The 17,826-nt window shown below is 38.6% G+C and overlaps 1 protein-coding gene across 1 annotated transcript in view; it reads left to right on the plus strand.

Moving 5' to 3' along the window:
* Nucleotides 1-718: 718 nt before the first annotated feature.
* Nucleotides 719-17,826, plus strand: part of LOC306866082 (unconventional myosin-X-like) — a 45,192-nt gene continuing 28,084 nt past the window's right edge. The window contains exons 1-2 of the mRNA XM_079411086.1: nt 719-1,180; nt 13,220-13,275. Coding sequence (XP_079267212.1) covers nt 1,046-1,180; nt 13,220-13,275 — 191 coding nt within the window. The 5' untranslated portion in view covers nt 719-1,045. The remainder of the gene's footprint in view (nt 1,181-13,219; nt 13,276-17,826) is intronic.

A 17,826-nucleotide genomic window follows, 5' to 3' on the forward strand; every position in this document is an offset into this window, starting at 1 on the left:
TCTTATGTGTAGTAATTACTAAGTAAAAAGAGCAAAGAGTGCAGGCAAGTTCATAATTAAATTTGAACCTAAATTTAAAGTTTAAATTTGACATTTGGGACCCTGGACCGCAAAATAAGTAGCACAGGTATATTTGTAGCAATAGCCAACAATACATTGTATGGGTCAAAATTATCCATTTTTCTTTTATGCCAAAAATCATTAGGATATTAAGTAAAGATCATGTTCCATGAAGATATTTTATAAATTTCCTACTGTAAATATATCAAAACTTTATTTTTTTATTAGTAATATGCATTGCTAAGGACTTCATTTGGACAACTTTAAAGGCGATTTTCTCTATATTTTGATATTTTTGCACCCTCAGATTCCAGATTTTCAAATAGTTGTATCTAGGTCAAATATTGTCCTATCACAACAAACCATACATCAATGGAGAGCTCATTTATTCAGCTTTCAGGTGATGTATAAATCTCTGTTTCAAGAAATTGACCCTTATGACTGGTTTTGTGGTCCAGGGTCACATTTGTTGTTGCTTTACAACGAGACTCAAACATTTCTGATGCCATCACCAAATCGCTTCCATTTCCTGAAATGCCTACTTCACATGTGCAGCGAGCCAGACAGTGGGCGGGGCGTGTTCTGGGCGTGTGCGTGGTGATCCAATCATCTTGCGAATCCTAACGCATGGGGTGATTCGCCCCGCCCCTTCACTCACGCTTCTGCATGCTCATCATGTCCCGCAGAATCAGAGACGCGACAGAAGGCGATAAGAATCGTTGTTTTATCAACTCTCCTTTTGAAAGTAGCCGTGGGATTAAAAAAAAGCACTTTTATCATATAACTTTTTCTCTGAAGTTGGACGCGTATTTGGATACATCCCGCGTGATAAAACGCGGTATTGTCAGGTGTCCCAACCGAAATCGATGAGTTTATTCTCTCGGATCAGCTCGTTTCCTGCGACTAGACAGTCTCTGTCCCATCTGCACGACAGGACATCACTGGACTTTTACGGATAGAAACTGGACGACACGCCGTGATTTGAATGCCTTTGCAGGGACTTTGCTGGCTTGTGTGCTGCAGACAAGGCTTCAGTTTGCTGGCTCGGGATCATGGGGAGAAAGAGGAGGAAGAGTCTTTTGAGTTACGCAATCAGGACGAGCACACACACACAGGACGGGTAAGTATGTAGACAAAACTAAAGCTGTGTCGCAAAACCTAGGAAGCTAGCTGACTACCTAGACAGCACAGTATGATATCCAGTATGCTTCATTTCTGATTAAACTAGCTGTTCTGATGCCACTTTTACTTTTTTGAAAAAGTAACAGTATTTTTGTATACTTGTTTTATTTTGTATATACTTGTTAGTATTTCACTAGTCATGATCCAATGCATCACAAGTAACTTTTATTGTTTTGAAGTAAAATCAAGTAACAGCCGTTTCCACCCATTGAATTGTGTGGTTCAGATCTCTGCTGTTCTCTTCCAACTAGCATGTTGCTAACTTTAGTTGTTTCAGATACCTATTCCAGTTTACCAGTACCTTCTCATTTGGTACAAGTACTTTTTGTTGGGTGTTTACTAGTAACTAGTCCTGCTTAGTACTTATACTTGTACATATTTGTCTAGACACTAGTATCTATCCCAAGTGTCACTAGCTACATTACTTGTCTCATTCAGTGGTTGTTTTGCTTGTCATTTATGATTAAGTATTAGTGTCTATTTATTCAGAACTAATAAAACTAATTATTAGTAGTAAAGGAACCAGTGTTCATGTAAAGAAGAAGTGCTAGCGGTTTATTGAATAGCTATTAGTCACTATTTGTATAAGTACTAGTATCTAATGAATAAGCAGCAATCTTTAGCAACACTATAGCAACACTGGTTATAAAAACAAATAGTTATTACTAGTGAAATTTGAAAGAATACTAGTTGTCACTACTGGATTATTTACTAGTAACTATATATCTATATATCTATATCTATATCTATACACACACACACACACAGGCAGAGGGAAGGCAAGGCAAGTTTATTTATATAGCACATTTCATACACAATGGTAATTCAAAGTGCTTTACATAAAAGGAAGTAAAATCATAAAAAAGTAATCACAACAATAAATCAGGGAAACACTTTTAAAATGATTACCATATATAATACCATAATCAGTCATTCTCAAAAACTCTTTACTGTAATGCTCAAAAGTGAATCGATTTTTTTGATATTCATACACATACAGACATTTTTTTTGAAGCACTGACATGTGCGAATTGATTTATTTGATTTCTCAGTTTTAAGTGTTGGAAATACTGTGTGATAAGAACACCAAGGTTATTCTAGCAAAACTAGTTTTTCTGGTCATATTTTGAGAATCGAAGAGAAGCGCTCTGGGTTTGCATGTTAAGATACCAATGCTCCCAAGGTATGATTTGTGAGCCATTAATACATATGCTCACTGTATATGGTTTTGAGAGCTTTTTAATTCTAGCAACCCTGTTAGAGGGACACCATGAATGTCAAAATATGTAGTTATAAAATATGTAATTGTCCTTTGTCTGTAAGGCAACTATGCATCCAAAGGTATTCCACTGTTTTCACGCACAATATTTTATTGTTGAGGTGTTTCATGATTAGCCCATGTGCGTTAAATAAGGAAGGCACAAATCATAGTGAAGAACAGCGATGAAGGCTTCCTGTGAAATATAATGAACAGTGAAGGACCTTCAGCTGAGCCAGCACTCAGGTTCCCCATCTATTTTACGCCTCTGTGCAACTGAACACATCTGCATGATCAAATATTTAATAATGGCTCCTCTGTCAGTAAAATATCTGGTAGTGATCCCCTTTTGTACACTAAATTAGTTTTTCAACAGCCAGCGAGCCTTTCTCACACTCACACAAAGGCAGTTTTGAGCACTTCTGAATTAAAGCAGAAATATTTCCAACTCGCACTCAGTAGACACTATGTACTTCTTGGGATGGCTAATCGCCTACATCTGAAAGTATTCCACACCCCATTATGACCCAACACCCACATAATGCTGCCTTACCTCAAGTGTACTGTCTACAGTTCATATCAGTTCTCGAGTATAAAGACATATTGACATGTCTGGACATATTCACACATGCTTTACAAGACACCCACTGGTTTTCTAATCAGTCACATATTGTGAAACCGTGTCACACACAAATCCACTGGGCCAATCAATAAGAAACAGCCTAAGGGACCTTTCTCTTATGGACTGACCTCTTATCTCTCCCTACTCCCTTTATCCCCACTCCATACATCCTCTATGGACTAATCGCCCTGAGATCAATAATCCCCATATTTCCTTGCTGAAGTCTTATGCCATTAACCCATTTATGGCTCTGTGGAGGATTTCTGTGTGTGTCAGAGTAATGGGGGTAGAATATAGGAGGTTAATAGGTCGATGCATCCCCCTCTTCCCCAGGGTCATCATACACTGGTGCCTTTTTAAAAAGAATAGGTGTGAGTCCTTGGAGCCAACTGGCAAAAAAAGCACTTTTTAAAGTGTTGTAAGATGGTATGGTCTAATAGTACAGACAAATTTAGACGTGAGTGGGTGATTTCTGACAGTTTGAATTTGAATGGATAATTAAATTTAGGGTTAGGGTAAACTTGATCCACTGAACACTGCCAGTCTCCAGTATGTGATGTAACCATTAGATAATGTTACATAGTCAACCGAGTGCATGCCACATCTTTGGGTATCGCATATACAGTAATGAAGCAGCTTTAAAGACTTGATAATCAGCTCTAACGATATGAATGGCCATTGTAATATGAGTACCCATTTGCTTAGTTTTAGGGCATGCAGAGCCTGAACTTTTATTATGATTTATAATTTTTTTCTTGCTGTTGCACCACCACAATTGACTCTTGCTGTTTTCACTGTTGCCACGGTGCCTTTATTGATTATTGATAAAATATATTGATATCTAGAGTGTATCTGCAAAGCCAGGCTTCCTCTTCATGCCAGGCAGGATCAATAGTCCGAGCAACAACCTTCAGTTGTCCTTCCTAAGACAAACTAAATGGTTGCTGCTCAGGGGCCTCATTTATAACCATTGCGTACGCGCACAACCTGCCCTGAAAGAGTCGTACGCCACTTCCCACTCAAAAGGTGGGATTTATGAAAACAAGCTTGACGGGAAAATTTGCGCACCTGCACGCAAACTCTGACCCATGCGTACAAACTCTTTTTCCAGGAGTGAAGTAAACAACAATTTTAAACTCTGTTTTCATGTCGATATACACATTTACATGAAATATTCCACTCTCATAATGTAAATAAGCACTGAAATTACATAAAGTCATTATGCAGAAGTTAAACAAAAATTAGACTTATTTGTAGTGGATGCGCTTGATAACTTTTCCTGTGGCATGCTATGTTTTAATGACAGCGAGGAGTGCTATAGGTGCACAATTATTCATCTTTAAACTGCAGATCTCATTTTATGAGAAAATATTTTTAGTGAGAACAATGATCAATGATGCACACTTCGATATTATGGCGGACACTGCTGGATACTCGGTGGTCGAATGGTCCATTAATTGTCCGGTTTGAATAGGTCCAATGATAATAACTTGCTGTACAAACGCAGCTGCTCAGAGGTGTTAATGTCGTGTGAAGACATCTCCACAACATTATGAAAAATACCTCTGTATTTGAAGGATACAACTGGAAGTATACGGTAAGATTTGCACGTTTCAATTTTTTAAATGCGTCAGTGACACTGCAATAAATATAGGCCTATCTGTTTCCACTAAAAATAGCCAGTGTAAAAGAATGAGATCAACTTTATTCTTTATAACTTAACTTAATTCTAAAATATTTATTTGATAACTGTTTTAAACAGTTTTGTTTTTATTAATATTTTGGTATAATTATTCTAAAACATATCAAGGACATTGGATGACTTTTAGCAAAAAACAAAATGGCACAAATGGCATTTATAGTCCGTATCTCATATTTGCTTAATGTCTTGTACCTTTGACGGTATTAAACATAGTGTCACGTGGATGGGAATATGCATGGAGATGATATTCAGATGAGGTTATGCATAGTAAAACTAGGCATTGTAAGCTCCATATATGGTGATTTCAGGGAAGAGTCGGGGTGGCACCTATTTTTCTGTTGTTTATAATTGAACTATCAAAGATTATTCTTTAAGGACTTTGAAACTTGATGGAATATTGAGATTAAACTGGTAATTGTGTTTTGCAACGTGGTAGCAGGTTTCTAACTGGACTAAACTGGTGATTAAATTTGTTCAGGGTAGACATTCGCTGGATGACTAGTCACCATGTGCCACCAAAAACCAGCTTGACCATCGTGGTGTGAGTCCAAAATTGTCTACCAGCCCATGATCATTTTGGATTTACTAATGATTGGCTTAAGGTGCAGTCACATTTACCATTATTCAGCGAATTTCCATGTGCAAAATTCCAGGAATTTCATTAAGAATACACACAAATGGGAATTTTGTGTAAGGGCAAAAGATTTCCCCATTCAGATTTCACATCTGGTTCAAGTTGGTCATGTGAATTTACCTCATTGTCCAACAGAAAGCTACTTGGTTTGAAAGTGACTTCTGTGTGATCAGTTCTTATGCTTTGCCCACAAAATTTCACAGAAATTTAGCTAATGTGTCCATATCTACCATTTCCTATCACATAGATAAGGGCTTAAACTGGATTTTCAAACTGTGAATTTTGCTGGCCAAATCAGTCTGGTTTAATTTCCTTACTTTACCCATTTTGCTTGATGATTTTTTTGCTCTGTTTTGATGAAGTATTAGCAACCTTTTCCCCCAAATCAAACTAAAAACCAGATACTTAGAAGTTGGGCTTTCACTGTCAACTATTATTGCCGAAGAGGAAATGCATGCTTGGAAGACACGGAGGGTACAGAGAGGCCTGGTTTGGCTGAAGTCTAGGAAAGCCCGCTCCGGAAACATCCATTGACGTGTTAACACAAAGACCTCCTCCTTTGCACCCAACCCTCTGTAGGCCACACACTCAAGCAGGTGGTCAGACCCCACAGACGTGTGTGTTTGGATGCTTCCTCTCTGCAGCAACTGTTAACGGTCCTTTTTTGTGCCACAGGAGACTGCAGCTGAATGTATCATCTCCACAGATACACTTTTAACTCGCATGTACATCTGTACTACATCTATGCTGAAACAAACCATACATTTTGTCCTAAAGTATATGAAAAACTGATTTTCAGGCTTATAACTTTTTTTTTTAATGCTAACTTTAATGCTTTTCTCAGCCTAACGTTGTTCCGAACCTGAATGACTTTTTTTCTTCTGTGGAACACAAGAGATATGTTTCAACAGTATTTTTTTTTTGTTTTTTTTTTTTGTCCAAGCCAAAGAGGTCCAATAACATTCTTCAAAATATATATATTTTTTGTATTTCACAGAAGAAAGGTTTGAAATTACATGAAGGTGACAAGCTTTTCCTTTAAGGCGTTTATAATAGCAAGCATGCTGCGGTTCAATGCTGGTTCAGGGATCTGCTCTTCTGACGTCAGCAGCGTTCCCCAATTAAGCTGGCCAAACAGACAGCGGGCGAGCTGAAAGAGCGCTTCTGTTTGTCCTGCAGACTCTTGTTCTTGCTCTTGCTCTTCCCCCTCTTTCCTATTTTAGAGCGACGAACATCCCTTGCTTCACTCTTCCATGTTTCTTAGGAGACAGAAGTGTCTTTCTTTTTGTTTTTGACATTCACGCTGTGCTTTGAAGATGTTATGACACCAGGACACCCGCCCACTGCAGCTGTTGGGGTGAGGAGCAGGGCATCCTGGGAAAGAAACACAAACTGGCAGGAGTTTCTGGCACAGACTCAGTGCTGTTAATGTATAACGGTAGAACCATAGAGCTTTGAGATGGTATTTCCCCCACACCCTCTACGGTGAGCCAAAATCTTGTGCTATGCAGGTTTAAATTGAGGTTTAATGTTTTGTTGTTGTTTTTGTTGGAGCGATCTGGGCAAAATAAACCGATTTTCCATGCTACATTTGTTTTTTTTCCCCTTATGTTTTCACTTTTTAGACTTAGTTTCCCAGCAACGCACAGTAACTTTGACAAACTGTTACATAAACATAAAAACGGATTGCATGATACCTTGGAAATTCAATATAAAAAGTTAAAGTGGTGGTCTTTCAGGCCATTCGGAAAATTTAAAAAAGTAAATGAAGATTGTTTTGTTTGGCTAATCCTGCCTGTCCCTAAAAGTCCCCTCAGGGTAGAAGCATAAAAAACCCCAAAAAGCACACAGACGAACATCTGCTCCAGAGGCCCATGGTTGGCAGAGCAGTGGCATTTCCGCCCGCTTACTCAACCCCATCTCTTGGGACACAGGAACGGAAGTGAGCCACGGAACGAACCCATCACGGCATCTCCTGCCCAGATCATTCATCCTGCTCCTCATCCCGGAACGCTCTTGCCAGAGGTCCCGCTCACACGCCATACCTTTCCCAGCCTTCCTAACCGACCCAATCCCCCGGTTAAGCTTTATTAGAAATTATGTGAAACAGATTCATTTTCAGTGCTGTGAACTCTTGTCTTGGGAAGTGGTTCGTAGTGGAACGTATGACATCGAACAAGAATTCGGATGTGTGGTTTCCCGAAATTCGTCAGAATTTGAACTCTGATCTGTGTTTTTTTTCCTGAAGCCCTACAGGTTTAAAAGGACATCTTTAACATATGAAGAAATGCACGTACACCACATTAGTAAATGAATGAGAAGCATGGGCCACTCAGAGGAACCGAATGGTGAAGAGAGAGTGAGAGAGAGGTTTAATGACACCTCTCAGTCTCTCCTGCTGAGCCTGTCCAACATTTATGGTGCCTCTCCACCCTGTTTAAACATTAAGCGAGTCTCATTATACACACCTCTTTTGCTCTGTAACACACTTTTACCTCTTTTCTCACCTCTATCCTGCTCTTTTAACTCCACTCCATTCCTCTAACTCCAGGGACCTCAGCCAGTCCCCCTCCCTATGCCAAGTGGACTTAAAACTTTCCCTACTCAATACACCATCATTGTTAATGTGTGTGCATATGTACTAAACTTAGCAGCTGTTGTAAACTGTGGCGTGCTGGTTGTGAAGCGTCTTGCTGCTGACCTGGATTGTGTTTCATAGATTTAGCGCCAAACCTGTCACATGCACCTTAGAATACAATAATGTTTCAATATTTATCTAACCGCAATCATTCTTATATTCAAATAGCATTTAGCGTTACATTTTGCTGTGTTTGATCTTTCAACCAGTTATTTGTATACTTTTAGAAGCTTTAGAACCTCTGTTCTACTGTTGAAAAGCTTGGAGTTGATAAGATTTTGTAAATGTTTTTGAAAGAGATAAATGGTGCTCATCAAGGCTGCATTTATTTGATTGAAAAAAAGTAATAACATTAACTTTGTGAAATATGGCAATTTAAAGTAAGTTTATATACATGTATATATTTAAGAAATATATGTAACCTATTTTTATATTTTATGTATAATAAATCATGTACGTGTGTGTTTATATTAAGTTAAAAAGTAATCGTAATAGTTATAAATGTTTTTACTGTCTCTTGAGATAATTCATGCATTCTTGGTGAATAGAAGTAATATTTTTGTTCCAAAAAATTGTACTGCCCTAATGTATGTGTATACTGTATATTATAACCATTAAAACATTGATCGATACCTGGAAACTAGACATTTTTATGAGTATTATGGTGACACTTTTAAAACAAAGAAAAGATATGGCCTAAAATAAGAAATAATTATTAATATTTTCTTCACACACAAATGAAATGTTTGTTGTTTCTTTGTAAGAAAAGAACCACCTTCCTGACTCTGTAGCCTCATGACCCTCAGGAGCCCGCTGCCCGGCACGGAACGTTCCTCCGAGGCCGTGCCAGAGCCCTGAAACATGATGCCACAGAGCGACAGAGACTTAGTCGCACACACATAGAGGTGCGTGTCTGTGAAAGAGGTCAAGGTGAGGGGGGGGACTAGAGTTACAGCTGATGTGGGGGAGTCAGACTGAGTCAGTTTACAGCCGGGATCGATTCTGATAAACCTCACAGAGTCACTGCACCAAAGGGCAGAATTAAATCCAATGCATACCAGTCATTAACGGGAACCCGCAGGCGAGCCGAGCGTGGCACCGCAGCCTGGGCCTGCCAGTGGGTGGGCGCTTGACAGGGGTCAGATGGCCATCTCAGTGGGTAGAAATACATGGTTGTGTAAATGAGCCTCTTTGTCATTTTCCTGGAAATCAACTTTAACTAGAATCCACTCATAAACAGTATTTAGTGCAAATTGCAGCATGCTCGCTGCCTGTATGGCGAAACACTGCTTTTATTAACTACAGGACCATTCACAAGAAAATTGCTGGCAAAACGGTAGGAGCCAACTAATCTTTCAGGATACTTTTGTACATGTTTTTTTAGCCATCACCTCCCAGAAGGTATTCGAGGCTTCACTTTGTGTGTGTTTTAGTTTAGTAGTGTTGACAGAAGCAACAGTTCAAAGCAGGAAATGTTTCCCTCCATGTCTGACGTTAGTTTCTCTTCGTCCCTTCCTCATGTATGCCATTTAAGGGATAGTTTACCCAAAAATGAAAATTCTGTCATCACCCTTATGTAGTTTCAGTCCTGTATGACTGACTTTCTTCTGTGGAACTCAAAGATAATTTGAAAATCTTTTTTGGAGAATGAAAAGTCATACAGGTTTGACATGAGAATGACTGAATTTTTATTGTAATATTCAAGCTCAAGTACATGCATGTCAGGTAGCACAGAGAGGAAACTAAAGCTTACATCAGATCTGTTCGAAGGGAAGGACAGTGTGGATTTACTGTCCACTGGGTGTGAAGGGTCTGAATGCTGGCTGCGGGACAGAGTCTGTCCAGAGGGGCTGGGTGGGGCAGAACTGGGTTGGTATTGCATGTAGACGGATTGTGCACAAAAGTGCTCTGTATTTGTCAGTTCTAAGAACAGCCCTTATTTTGAATTTTATGATCTGCATGCAGAAGTCAAGTGCCCAGGACTGTGAAGTGTTTGTGTGTTTGAATTCACTGCCAAGTACTACAGAAGAGGTGCTGTTACTAAGTGCCCTTGTTCACAGAAATATGTTTGTTGGTTTATGACCTAATGACTAGCCAAATTGCAAAATTCAAATGGAAAAATGGTTTATAAAGAAACTAAATAATGTTACATTTTTGGTAATATAGTGCTTAGAAATGGTAAAGTTCCAGCGAAGCGGAAACATGCAATGACCCTTCACAAAAGCTGCCCTCCTGTCGGCGCCCATAGCCTTGCTGTTGCGCTATAGGCGTCCCGAGATCGAATCCCGACTCAAGGACCTTTCCCAATCCTGCCCCCTATCTCTCTCCCACTTCGCTTCCTGTCAGTTCTGATCTGTCATATCCTAACAAAAGCAAAAATGCCAAAAAATAAATCTTTAAAAAACTGCCCTCCTTAGTTACTGTTGCTATGTCCGACAAGCCATGCTGCTCTCACACTATGCTTCATGTTCTCACGCAGTGAAAAATACATCACGGAGCAAAGAGGAAACTGACAACATGCCGACAGTCGAGACAAAGCAGGTTACTTCTGGTATGAAACAAGGTCTCAGCTTTCAAATTTTGTAAGAAAGCCAAACAATAAATACTGTTTTGTGGCTCTTTAATGTGTTGCACTGTTGTGCCCCAGTTCAAGCGGCATGTGAACCGATCGTCTTTTCATATTTACTTGTAGCATGAAATAAGCATGTATGAACATCAGAACATATTTTACTTCAACAGCTGAAAGACGTCAATACACACAATTTTTCAAGTTTAAGTCCACCAAAATAAATCTATTCTCCTTCCTGATTTGTTTGTCAGACAAGATTCAGCGTTATGATTGGACAGATTGCCTGTCAATCAAGCTCTTTGTCAAGGGTCAATTATGATTGTAGAAGTCCCACATAATGTACGTCACCAGAGACAGACAACTGCTATTGCACTGAAAGATCCAGGAAAATGAAATAAAAACAAAATATTATGGTATGTGTTTGTTTTTAACATGATTCTGTGCAGTTTAGAGTGTTCTGGCTGTTTTTAGCACGTTCCTGTGCAGTTGATTGGGTTGTCATTAGTGCATTGCTAAATGGTTGCTAGGATGTTGTGAGTTTCTTTTGTTGTGAGGTTGTTCTGTTGTGTGATTGCTAGGGTGTTATGTCTGTGTTTTAGCACTGTGCAGTGTGTTTTGACTGCATTGATACCAAGTGAAAATGACTGAAATTATAAGTCCACTTATATGAAATACCACCCTTCTTCCTGATAAGCTGTGTGGTTTAAGATATCAAATAGTGGAGGCCTAGTTTAATACCTAGGGTTACGTATTTGAACACATCCTTAAGCGTGAACAGTAATGGTGATGCTTGGCTTGTCTAGCTTAATTTAAGAACAATAAAGGTCAATGGGAAATCCAAATTTAGACTACTAGGTGATTGTGTGTTTGTGCATGTGGTAGTTTCATAACATGACGTATCATGTAGCAAATAGGAAGTGTGGTCAGTTTGGTACCGTTCCGGTTTACATCTGCAGAACCCATGGGGTTTTCTTTAACCTAGGGAGACTTTTAGAATCCAGTAAAGGACCTTATGACTCACAGCATGGATTAGGTATTTGTACAGTTGTTTGACAATTACCATACAAATTACATGACTTAACTTATCATTAGTTGACAATTATGAATGATGAAACACCATACAGTTGGCTGACTGCCATTATGACCAATTGCTACATTTTCTTTTGGTTAGCCACGTTGAGCCATATCAAAGGCGTTCCAGGTCATTCCGGTTGACCTTTCCTGGACCCCTGCTGCAGTCCAGAGCTCTTTTCTCCTTCCATCTTCCCCTCTTTAATATGAGCTCTGAGATTGGGAAGGGGAAGTCAGACCTGAGGAATGCACTAAATAATCCAGACATCCCTCGATCCGAATTCATAATTAAAGACCAGCTGTTTCATGACCAAACTATTTTTTTTTTTCCACCTGGAATGTTAACAGAATGTGGCTTTTATGGCGCTTTTCCACTGCATGGTACAGCACGGTACGGTTCAGTATGGCTCACTTTTGGGGGGTTTTCCACTGGGTACAGTACCTGGTACCTGGTACTTTTTTAAGTACCACCTCGGCTGAGGTTCCAAGCGAGCCGTACCGTTACCAAAACGTGACGTGTAAACACTACTGATCACTGATTGGCCGGAGAAAATCGTCACTGCCTGCGTCATTGAACTTGCGGCACGAGACCTAAGAGACCCGCTAGATTTAAATCAGCACAGCCAGTGAAGGATTGAACGCAACTGTTTTGAATGAGCGCACCTTTCTTTTAATAACCAAATAATGGCTGTTTCGTTGTCTGTTGAGGAAGTACAGACGTTCCTCTCGTTGATAGCCGAGGATCAGATCCAGCGAGAGCTTAATGGAGCGACGCGGAATTAAAATGTTTTTCAGGAGTCACGGCAGTAGAGGCCGTGGTGCTATAGCGACACATGAATAATCCCGCCCACTCTAAAGCGGTACTAAACTGCAGTGGAAACACAACCCGTGTCGTGCCGTTCGGAGCCGTGCTGAGCAGAGTCGTACCACGCAGTGGAAAAGCGCCATTAGTTCATTTAATGTTTAAGGGAAACACATATAAATAATGCAAAATATTAACTAATGTTCTGTACATAGAAAATGTAATACAAAACACCCTGATGTGCGTTACTGATGGCACAAATGAAGAGACTAACTTGTCACTCGCACTAAATTATACAGTAATTCATAGTTTTTACTTGCAAAAACCATACATTTGACAGAATTCTACAATGTTACATACAGTGTGATGCTAAACCATTTGTAGTTTTTCACCATATATGGTAATGTAACTTACAGTTAACCAATTAACAGGCGTTTAATGTAGAAACATTTTTTTACAGTTGGTATCCACCACTGAAATTTTGATATAATGGCAACCCGAAACTAAAGTACTAAATAGGTTCAACACACATCATATGGTTCTATCGAAACACATGAAAAAGACTGAATGTTCTTCATGTACTGCACATCCTTCGAGAATATGTAGCAGAGTCTACTGGAAGGGAAGTGACAGATCAATACCTGCCAGATGCCAATGTGTTCTGTCCTTTCTCTTTTACAGGGGCAACTAGAGGTCACGCTGTCTCAGCCCACTCGCACAGCAAACGGCACACCCTGGTGAGTTCAGCCATTAATTATGTTTAATAGGATGTGTATGTGAGTGTGTGTCTGTCCTACATCTCCCTCACAACCTGGACAGATAGATTTATCAGTGCATACAGTACATATCCTTACAAAAAAAGTACTGTGGATTGTATCGGATGGTAAAACCATCTTATTTTGATATAAATAGCATACAGAATTAGTTCTTATGCTCACCAAGGCCACATATATTTGATCAAAAATGCAGTAAATCATTAATGTTGTGAAATATTATTACAAATACAGTCGTAGTCAGAATTATTGGCACCCTTTGTAAATATGATCAAAGAAGGCTCTGAAAATAAACCTGCATTATTAATCCTTTTGATCTTTTTATTTAAAAAATCACAAAAATCTAACCTTTCATTGAACTAAAACAATTGAAAATGGGGGAAAATCTCATTATGAAATAAATGTTTTTCTCAAATACACGTTGGACACAATTACCCCTAGAAATTCGTATGAGTAAAATATCTCTGAAGTATATTCCCATTCACAATTTTGAGCACTCCAGGGTGATTATGAACATGAAATTATCCAGCCATGGCTTCCTGTTTCACAGAAATATAAATAAGAGGGAAAACAAAGCCCATATTCCCTCATCCATCACAATGAGAAAACCAAAGAATATATTTCTGATGTGCAGCAAAAGATAATTGAGCTTCACAAATTAGTGAAGTGGCTTTAAGAAAAGAGCTAGAGCACTGAAAATTCCCATTTCCACCATCAGGGCAATAATTAAGAATTTACAATCAACATAAAATGTTACGAAACAGCCTGGAAGAGGACGTGTGTCTATATCGTCCTAATGCACGATGAGGAGGAGAGTTTGAGTGGCTAAAGACTCTCCAAGGACCACAGCTGGAGAATTGCAGAAAATAGTTGAGACTCGGGGTCAGAAAACCTTTAATAAAAAATTGCAAACAGCACCTACATCACCACATGTTGTTTGGGAGGGTTTCAAGAAATTCTCCTAGCTCATCCAAAAACAATCTCCAGCATATTCAGTTATCAGACACGACTGGAACCTCAAATGGGACTGGCTTCTATGGCCAGATGAAACTAAAAAAAGAGCTTTTTAGCAGCAAACACTCAAGATGGGTTTGGTGAACACAGGGATAAAAAGTACCCCATGTGTACAATGAAATATACTGCTGTATTTTTGATGTTGTGCGCCTATATTTCTGCTGAAGGTCCTGGACATCTTGTTTAGACACATGGCATCATGGATTCTATCAAATACCAACAGATAAAAAATCAATAAGTGACTGACCCTGTTAGAAATCTTATAATGGGCCATGTTTGGATCTTTGAACCATACAATAATCCAAACACAAACCTCAAAAACACAAAAATGGGTCACTGAGCACAAAACCAAGCTTCTGCTGGCCATTCCAGTCCTCTGACCTGAACCCTGTAGAAAATGAGTGAGATGAACTGAAGAGAAGCAGCACCGTCATGGAGCTGTGAATCTAAAGGGTCTGGAGTGATTCTGGATGAAGGAATGGTCTCTGATCTCTTGACAGGTGGTCTCTAACCTCATCAGGCATTATAGGAGAACATTTAGAGCTGTTAAACTGACAAATGGAGGTTTAAAAAAGTATTGAATAAAAAGGTTAATTGTGGCCAATGTGTATTAGAGAAAAACATTTATTTCATAATTATATTTCCCCCCATTTAAAATTCTTATTATCCAATGAAAGGTTAGATTTTTGTGAAGTTTTTTTTTTTTTAATAAAAGATCAAAAGGATTAACAATGCAGATTAATTTTCACAGCCGCCTTTGATCATATTTACCAAGGGTGCCAATAATTCTGACCACAACTTTATAACATAAAATATTAAATAAAGTATTAGTTTTAAAATAAGGGTTTTCTGTTTAAACATTTAAAAATATAATATACTTCAGGTTTTTAAAAAAAAAATGCCTTTACTCCAGCCTTAAGTGTCACATGATTCTTCTGAAATCATTCTAATATGCTGATTACTGCTCAAGAAACATTTCTTGTTATTCTAAATCTTGAAAACAGTTGTACTGCTTAATATTCTTGTGGAAACAGTGTTACATGCTTTTTCAGGATTCTTTGATGAATAGAAAGTTTAAAAGAAAAGCATTGTACACACTTATCGCACCATGTTATACAGCCACTTGTAAGATAATGCTATGTGAGCTAGCCTGACAGCTATGTCATGCTAGTATTTCAGCTTTGGGTGTGTCACAGCACAAAGAACCAAGCACACACACAAAATGTTTTACCATTAATCATCAAAAACTCAGAGCAAATGAGCGGTTATTTTATTGTATTATCGAGATTGTGAATCCTTGAATCTAGAGGAAGTGTGTGTGTGTGTTACAGCAGGTTGAGATTTGCAGGAAACCTTTAGCCAGACGGTGACTCAGTCTTTTTTATCGCATGGAGAGGTCACTCCATCTCATCACGGATTAAACACACACGTGCTGTCATCCTGAGTGCTTTCTGTCTCGCTCGGTTGGCTGGATGTGGAATGTCTTGGCAGTATTCTTGAGTAAACTGTATTATTTTTAGCAGAGGCCAGAAAGACTCACTCCATCATACTGTCCTCAGTCACCATATCCGAAATAAAGCATTGTCTTAATATCCGTTGCTCTTGGTTTATTTCCTCTTGCCTTTTTTTTTTTTTTTTTTTTTAATCCTGCCTCTTTAAAAAAACAAAAAACATTTTGCTAATTTTTGACTTTCTCCTGTTGCCAGCTGTTCTGCACTGTCAGTCCATTAATGGGTCAACCTGACAGGCCACAGCTTAGTGCTAATGTGTTTTCCACGTTTTATCAGCTGAGTGCTTGGACTTTCATGGTTAAAATCTGTTGTATTTTGTTGTTTTTGACTGAAATATTTTTTTTACCTATATAACCAAAACTCCCTTGATCTTTTGACATATAAAAGGTCATTGTACTATAAAACATCTTGTAAGTTTCAGAGCTCAAATCTTTTTTGTTAGTCTAAAAACAGCTTATATTGAAGGCTGTCTGCCAAAACAACAGCTTGTTAAATGTACGACTCTATGATGTAATAATGTGGATAAGCACCGCCTGTTTGGGCCCGCCCACCGATTCGCATACGTAGCCTTGTTTACGAGGGAGGCGAACGTGCAGGTCTACACAGAAACCAAATGATAAAGATGATCCGAAGACAACAAGACTCTGTCTTTGCATTGCCTTTTTCCTGATCCCAACATTAAGAAAGAGTGAATGAACTTTCTTTTTAATAAAGATCCAGACCGCGTCAGTAAGAACTCAAACAAGGTACAATTCGATACAAGATTTTCAGAAAGATTGAAACTGAAAGACGATGCAGTGCCGACTTTATTGGATCTGACAGTATGTCTCAACACACAAGTGTGAGTAACTGTTTTATTATGTGTTCACAATTGCTTTGTCTGTTATTACAGATTGTTTGATATGTACTGAGTTTTGATGCGTTTTAAACATAAATCACTGCAGCGTCCATCTTTAAAGGATGTAGGCTGTCAACCATACACAACTGTTAGCCAATCACAGCAGTGGTCGTTTACTTCCGAGTCTACAGTCCACCACATCTATTCAAACAGAGTGCTCTGATGAGCAGAGTTAAAAACAGGACAGAAATAGCCTATTACTTCTAAATTATGATGTTTTGAAGTGGACCTCAGAGAATAGTACGAAATAAAAATCAAAGGCAGTTCATGACCCCTTTAATAATGATTGTAGACAGTTTTGTAATTTTTACATTTTAAATTTCAAATGATTTTCAAAAAATTTGGAAGCTTTGTGTGGTGAAATGATTTACACACACACACACACACACACACACACACACACACACACACGTTTGTTTTTGTGAAAAGTGGGGACATTCCATAGGCGTAATGGTTTTCATACTGTACAAACTGAATGTGCTATTGCCCTACACCAACCCTACACCTAAACTTAGCCCTCACAGGGGACTGTGCCCCCCCCCCCAAAAAAAATCAGTCTGTATGATTTAGAAGCGTTTTGAAAAGTGGGGACATGGGGCAATGTCCTCATCATAAGTCACCTTCACCTTGTAACACCCATGTCATACCTGTGTTATTATACAAATGTATCATTTGTCACAAAAACACACACACACACACACACACAAACACACACATTTACTTAGCTGTCTAAATAATAACTTTAAATTATTATCATTAATCATTATAATTACTAGAAACTAACCCAAGTATATAATTACTAGAAACCTTGAAAGAAAGCTTTTTAGAATAAAATCCAAACGAGGATATCCCAGAATGTCCCCAGAGGGCTTTTTTCACATTTACTTTCTTTTATGGACTTTCTTTTTCTTTTTCTTTTTGCTTTCCAACATGGCCAAGTGTGCATACATATATACACGTGGTCAAGTGTGCCCAGGCCTTCCAGCAAGGACATTGATTATATAGTTAATAAATAAGCAGCACTGCATTTTAATTGGATTAAAATCAATCATCTATTGACTACAGTTGAACATATCACAAGTGTACTATAGA

This window comes from Barbus barbus (genome assembly GCF_936440315.1).
Source record: "Barbus barbus genome assembly, chromosome: 4".
NCBI classification, from domain to species: domain Eukaryota; kingdom Metazoa; phylum Chordata; class Actinopteri; order Cypriniformes; family Cyprinidae; genus Barbus; species Barbus barbus.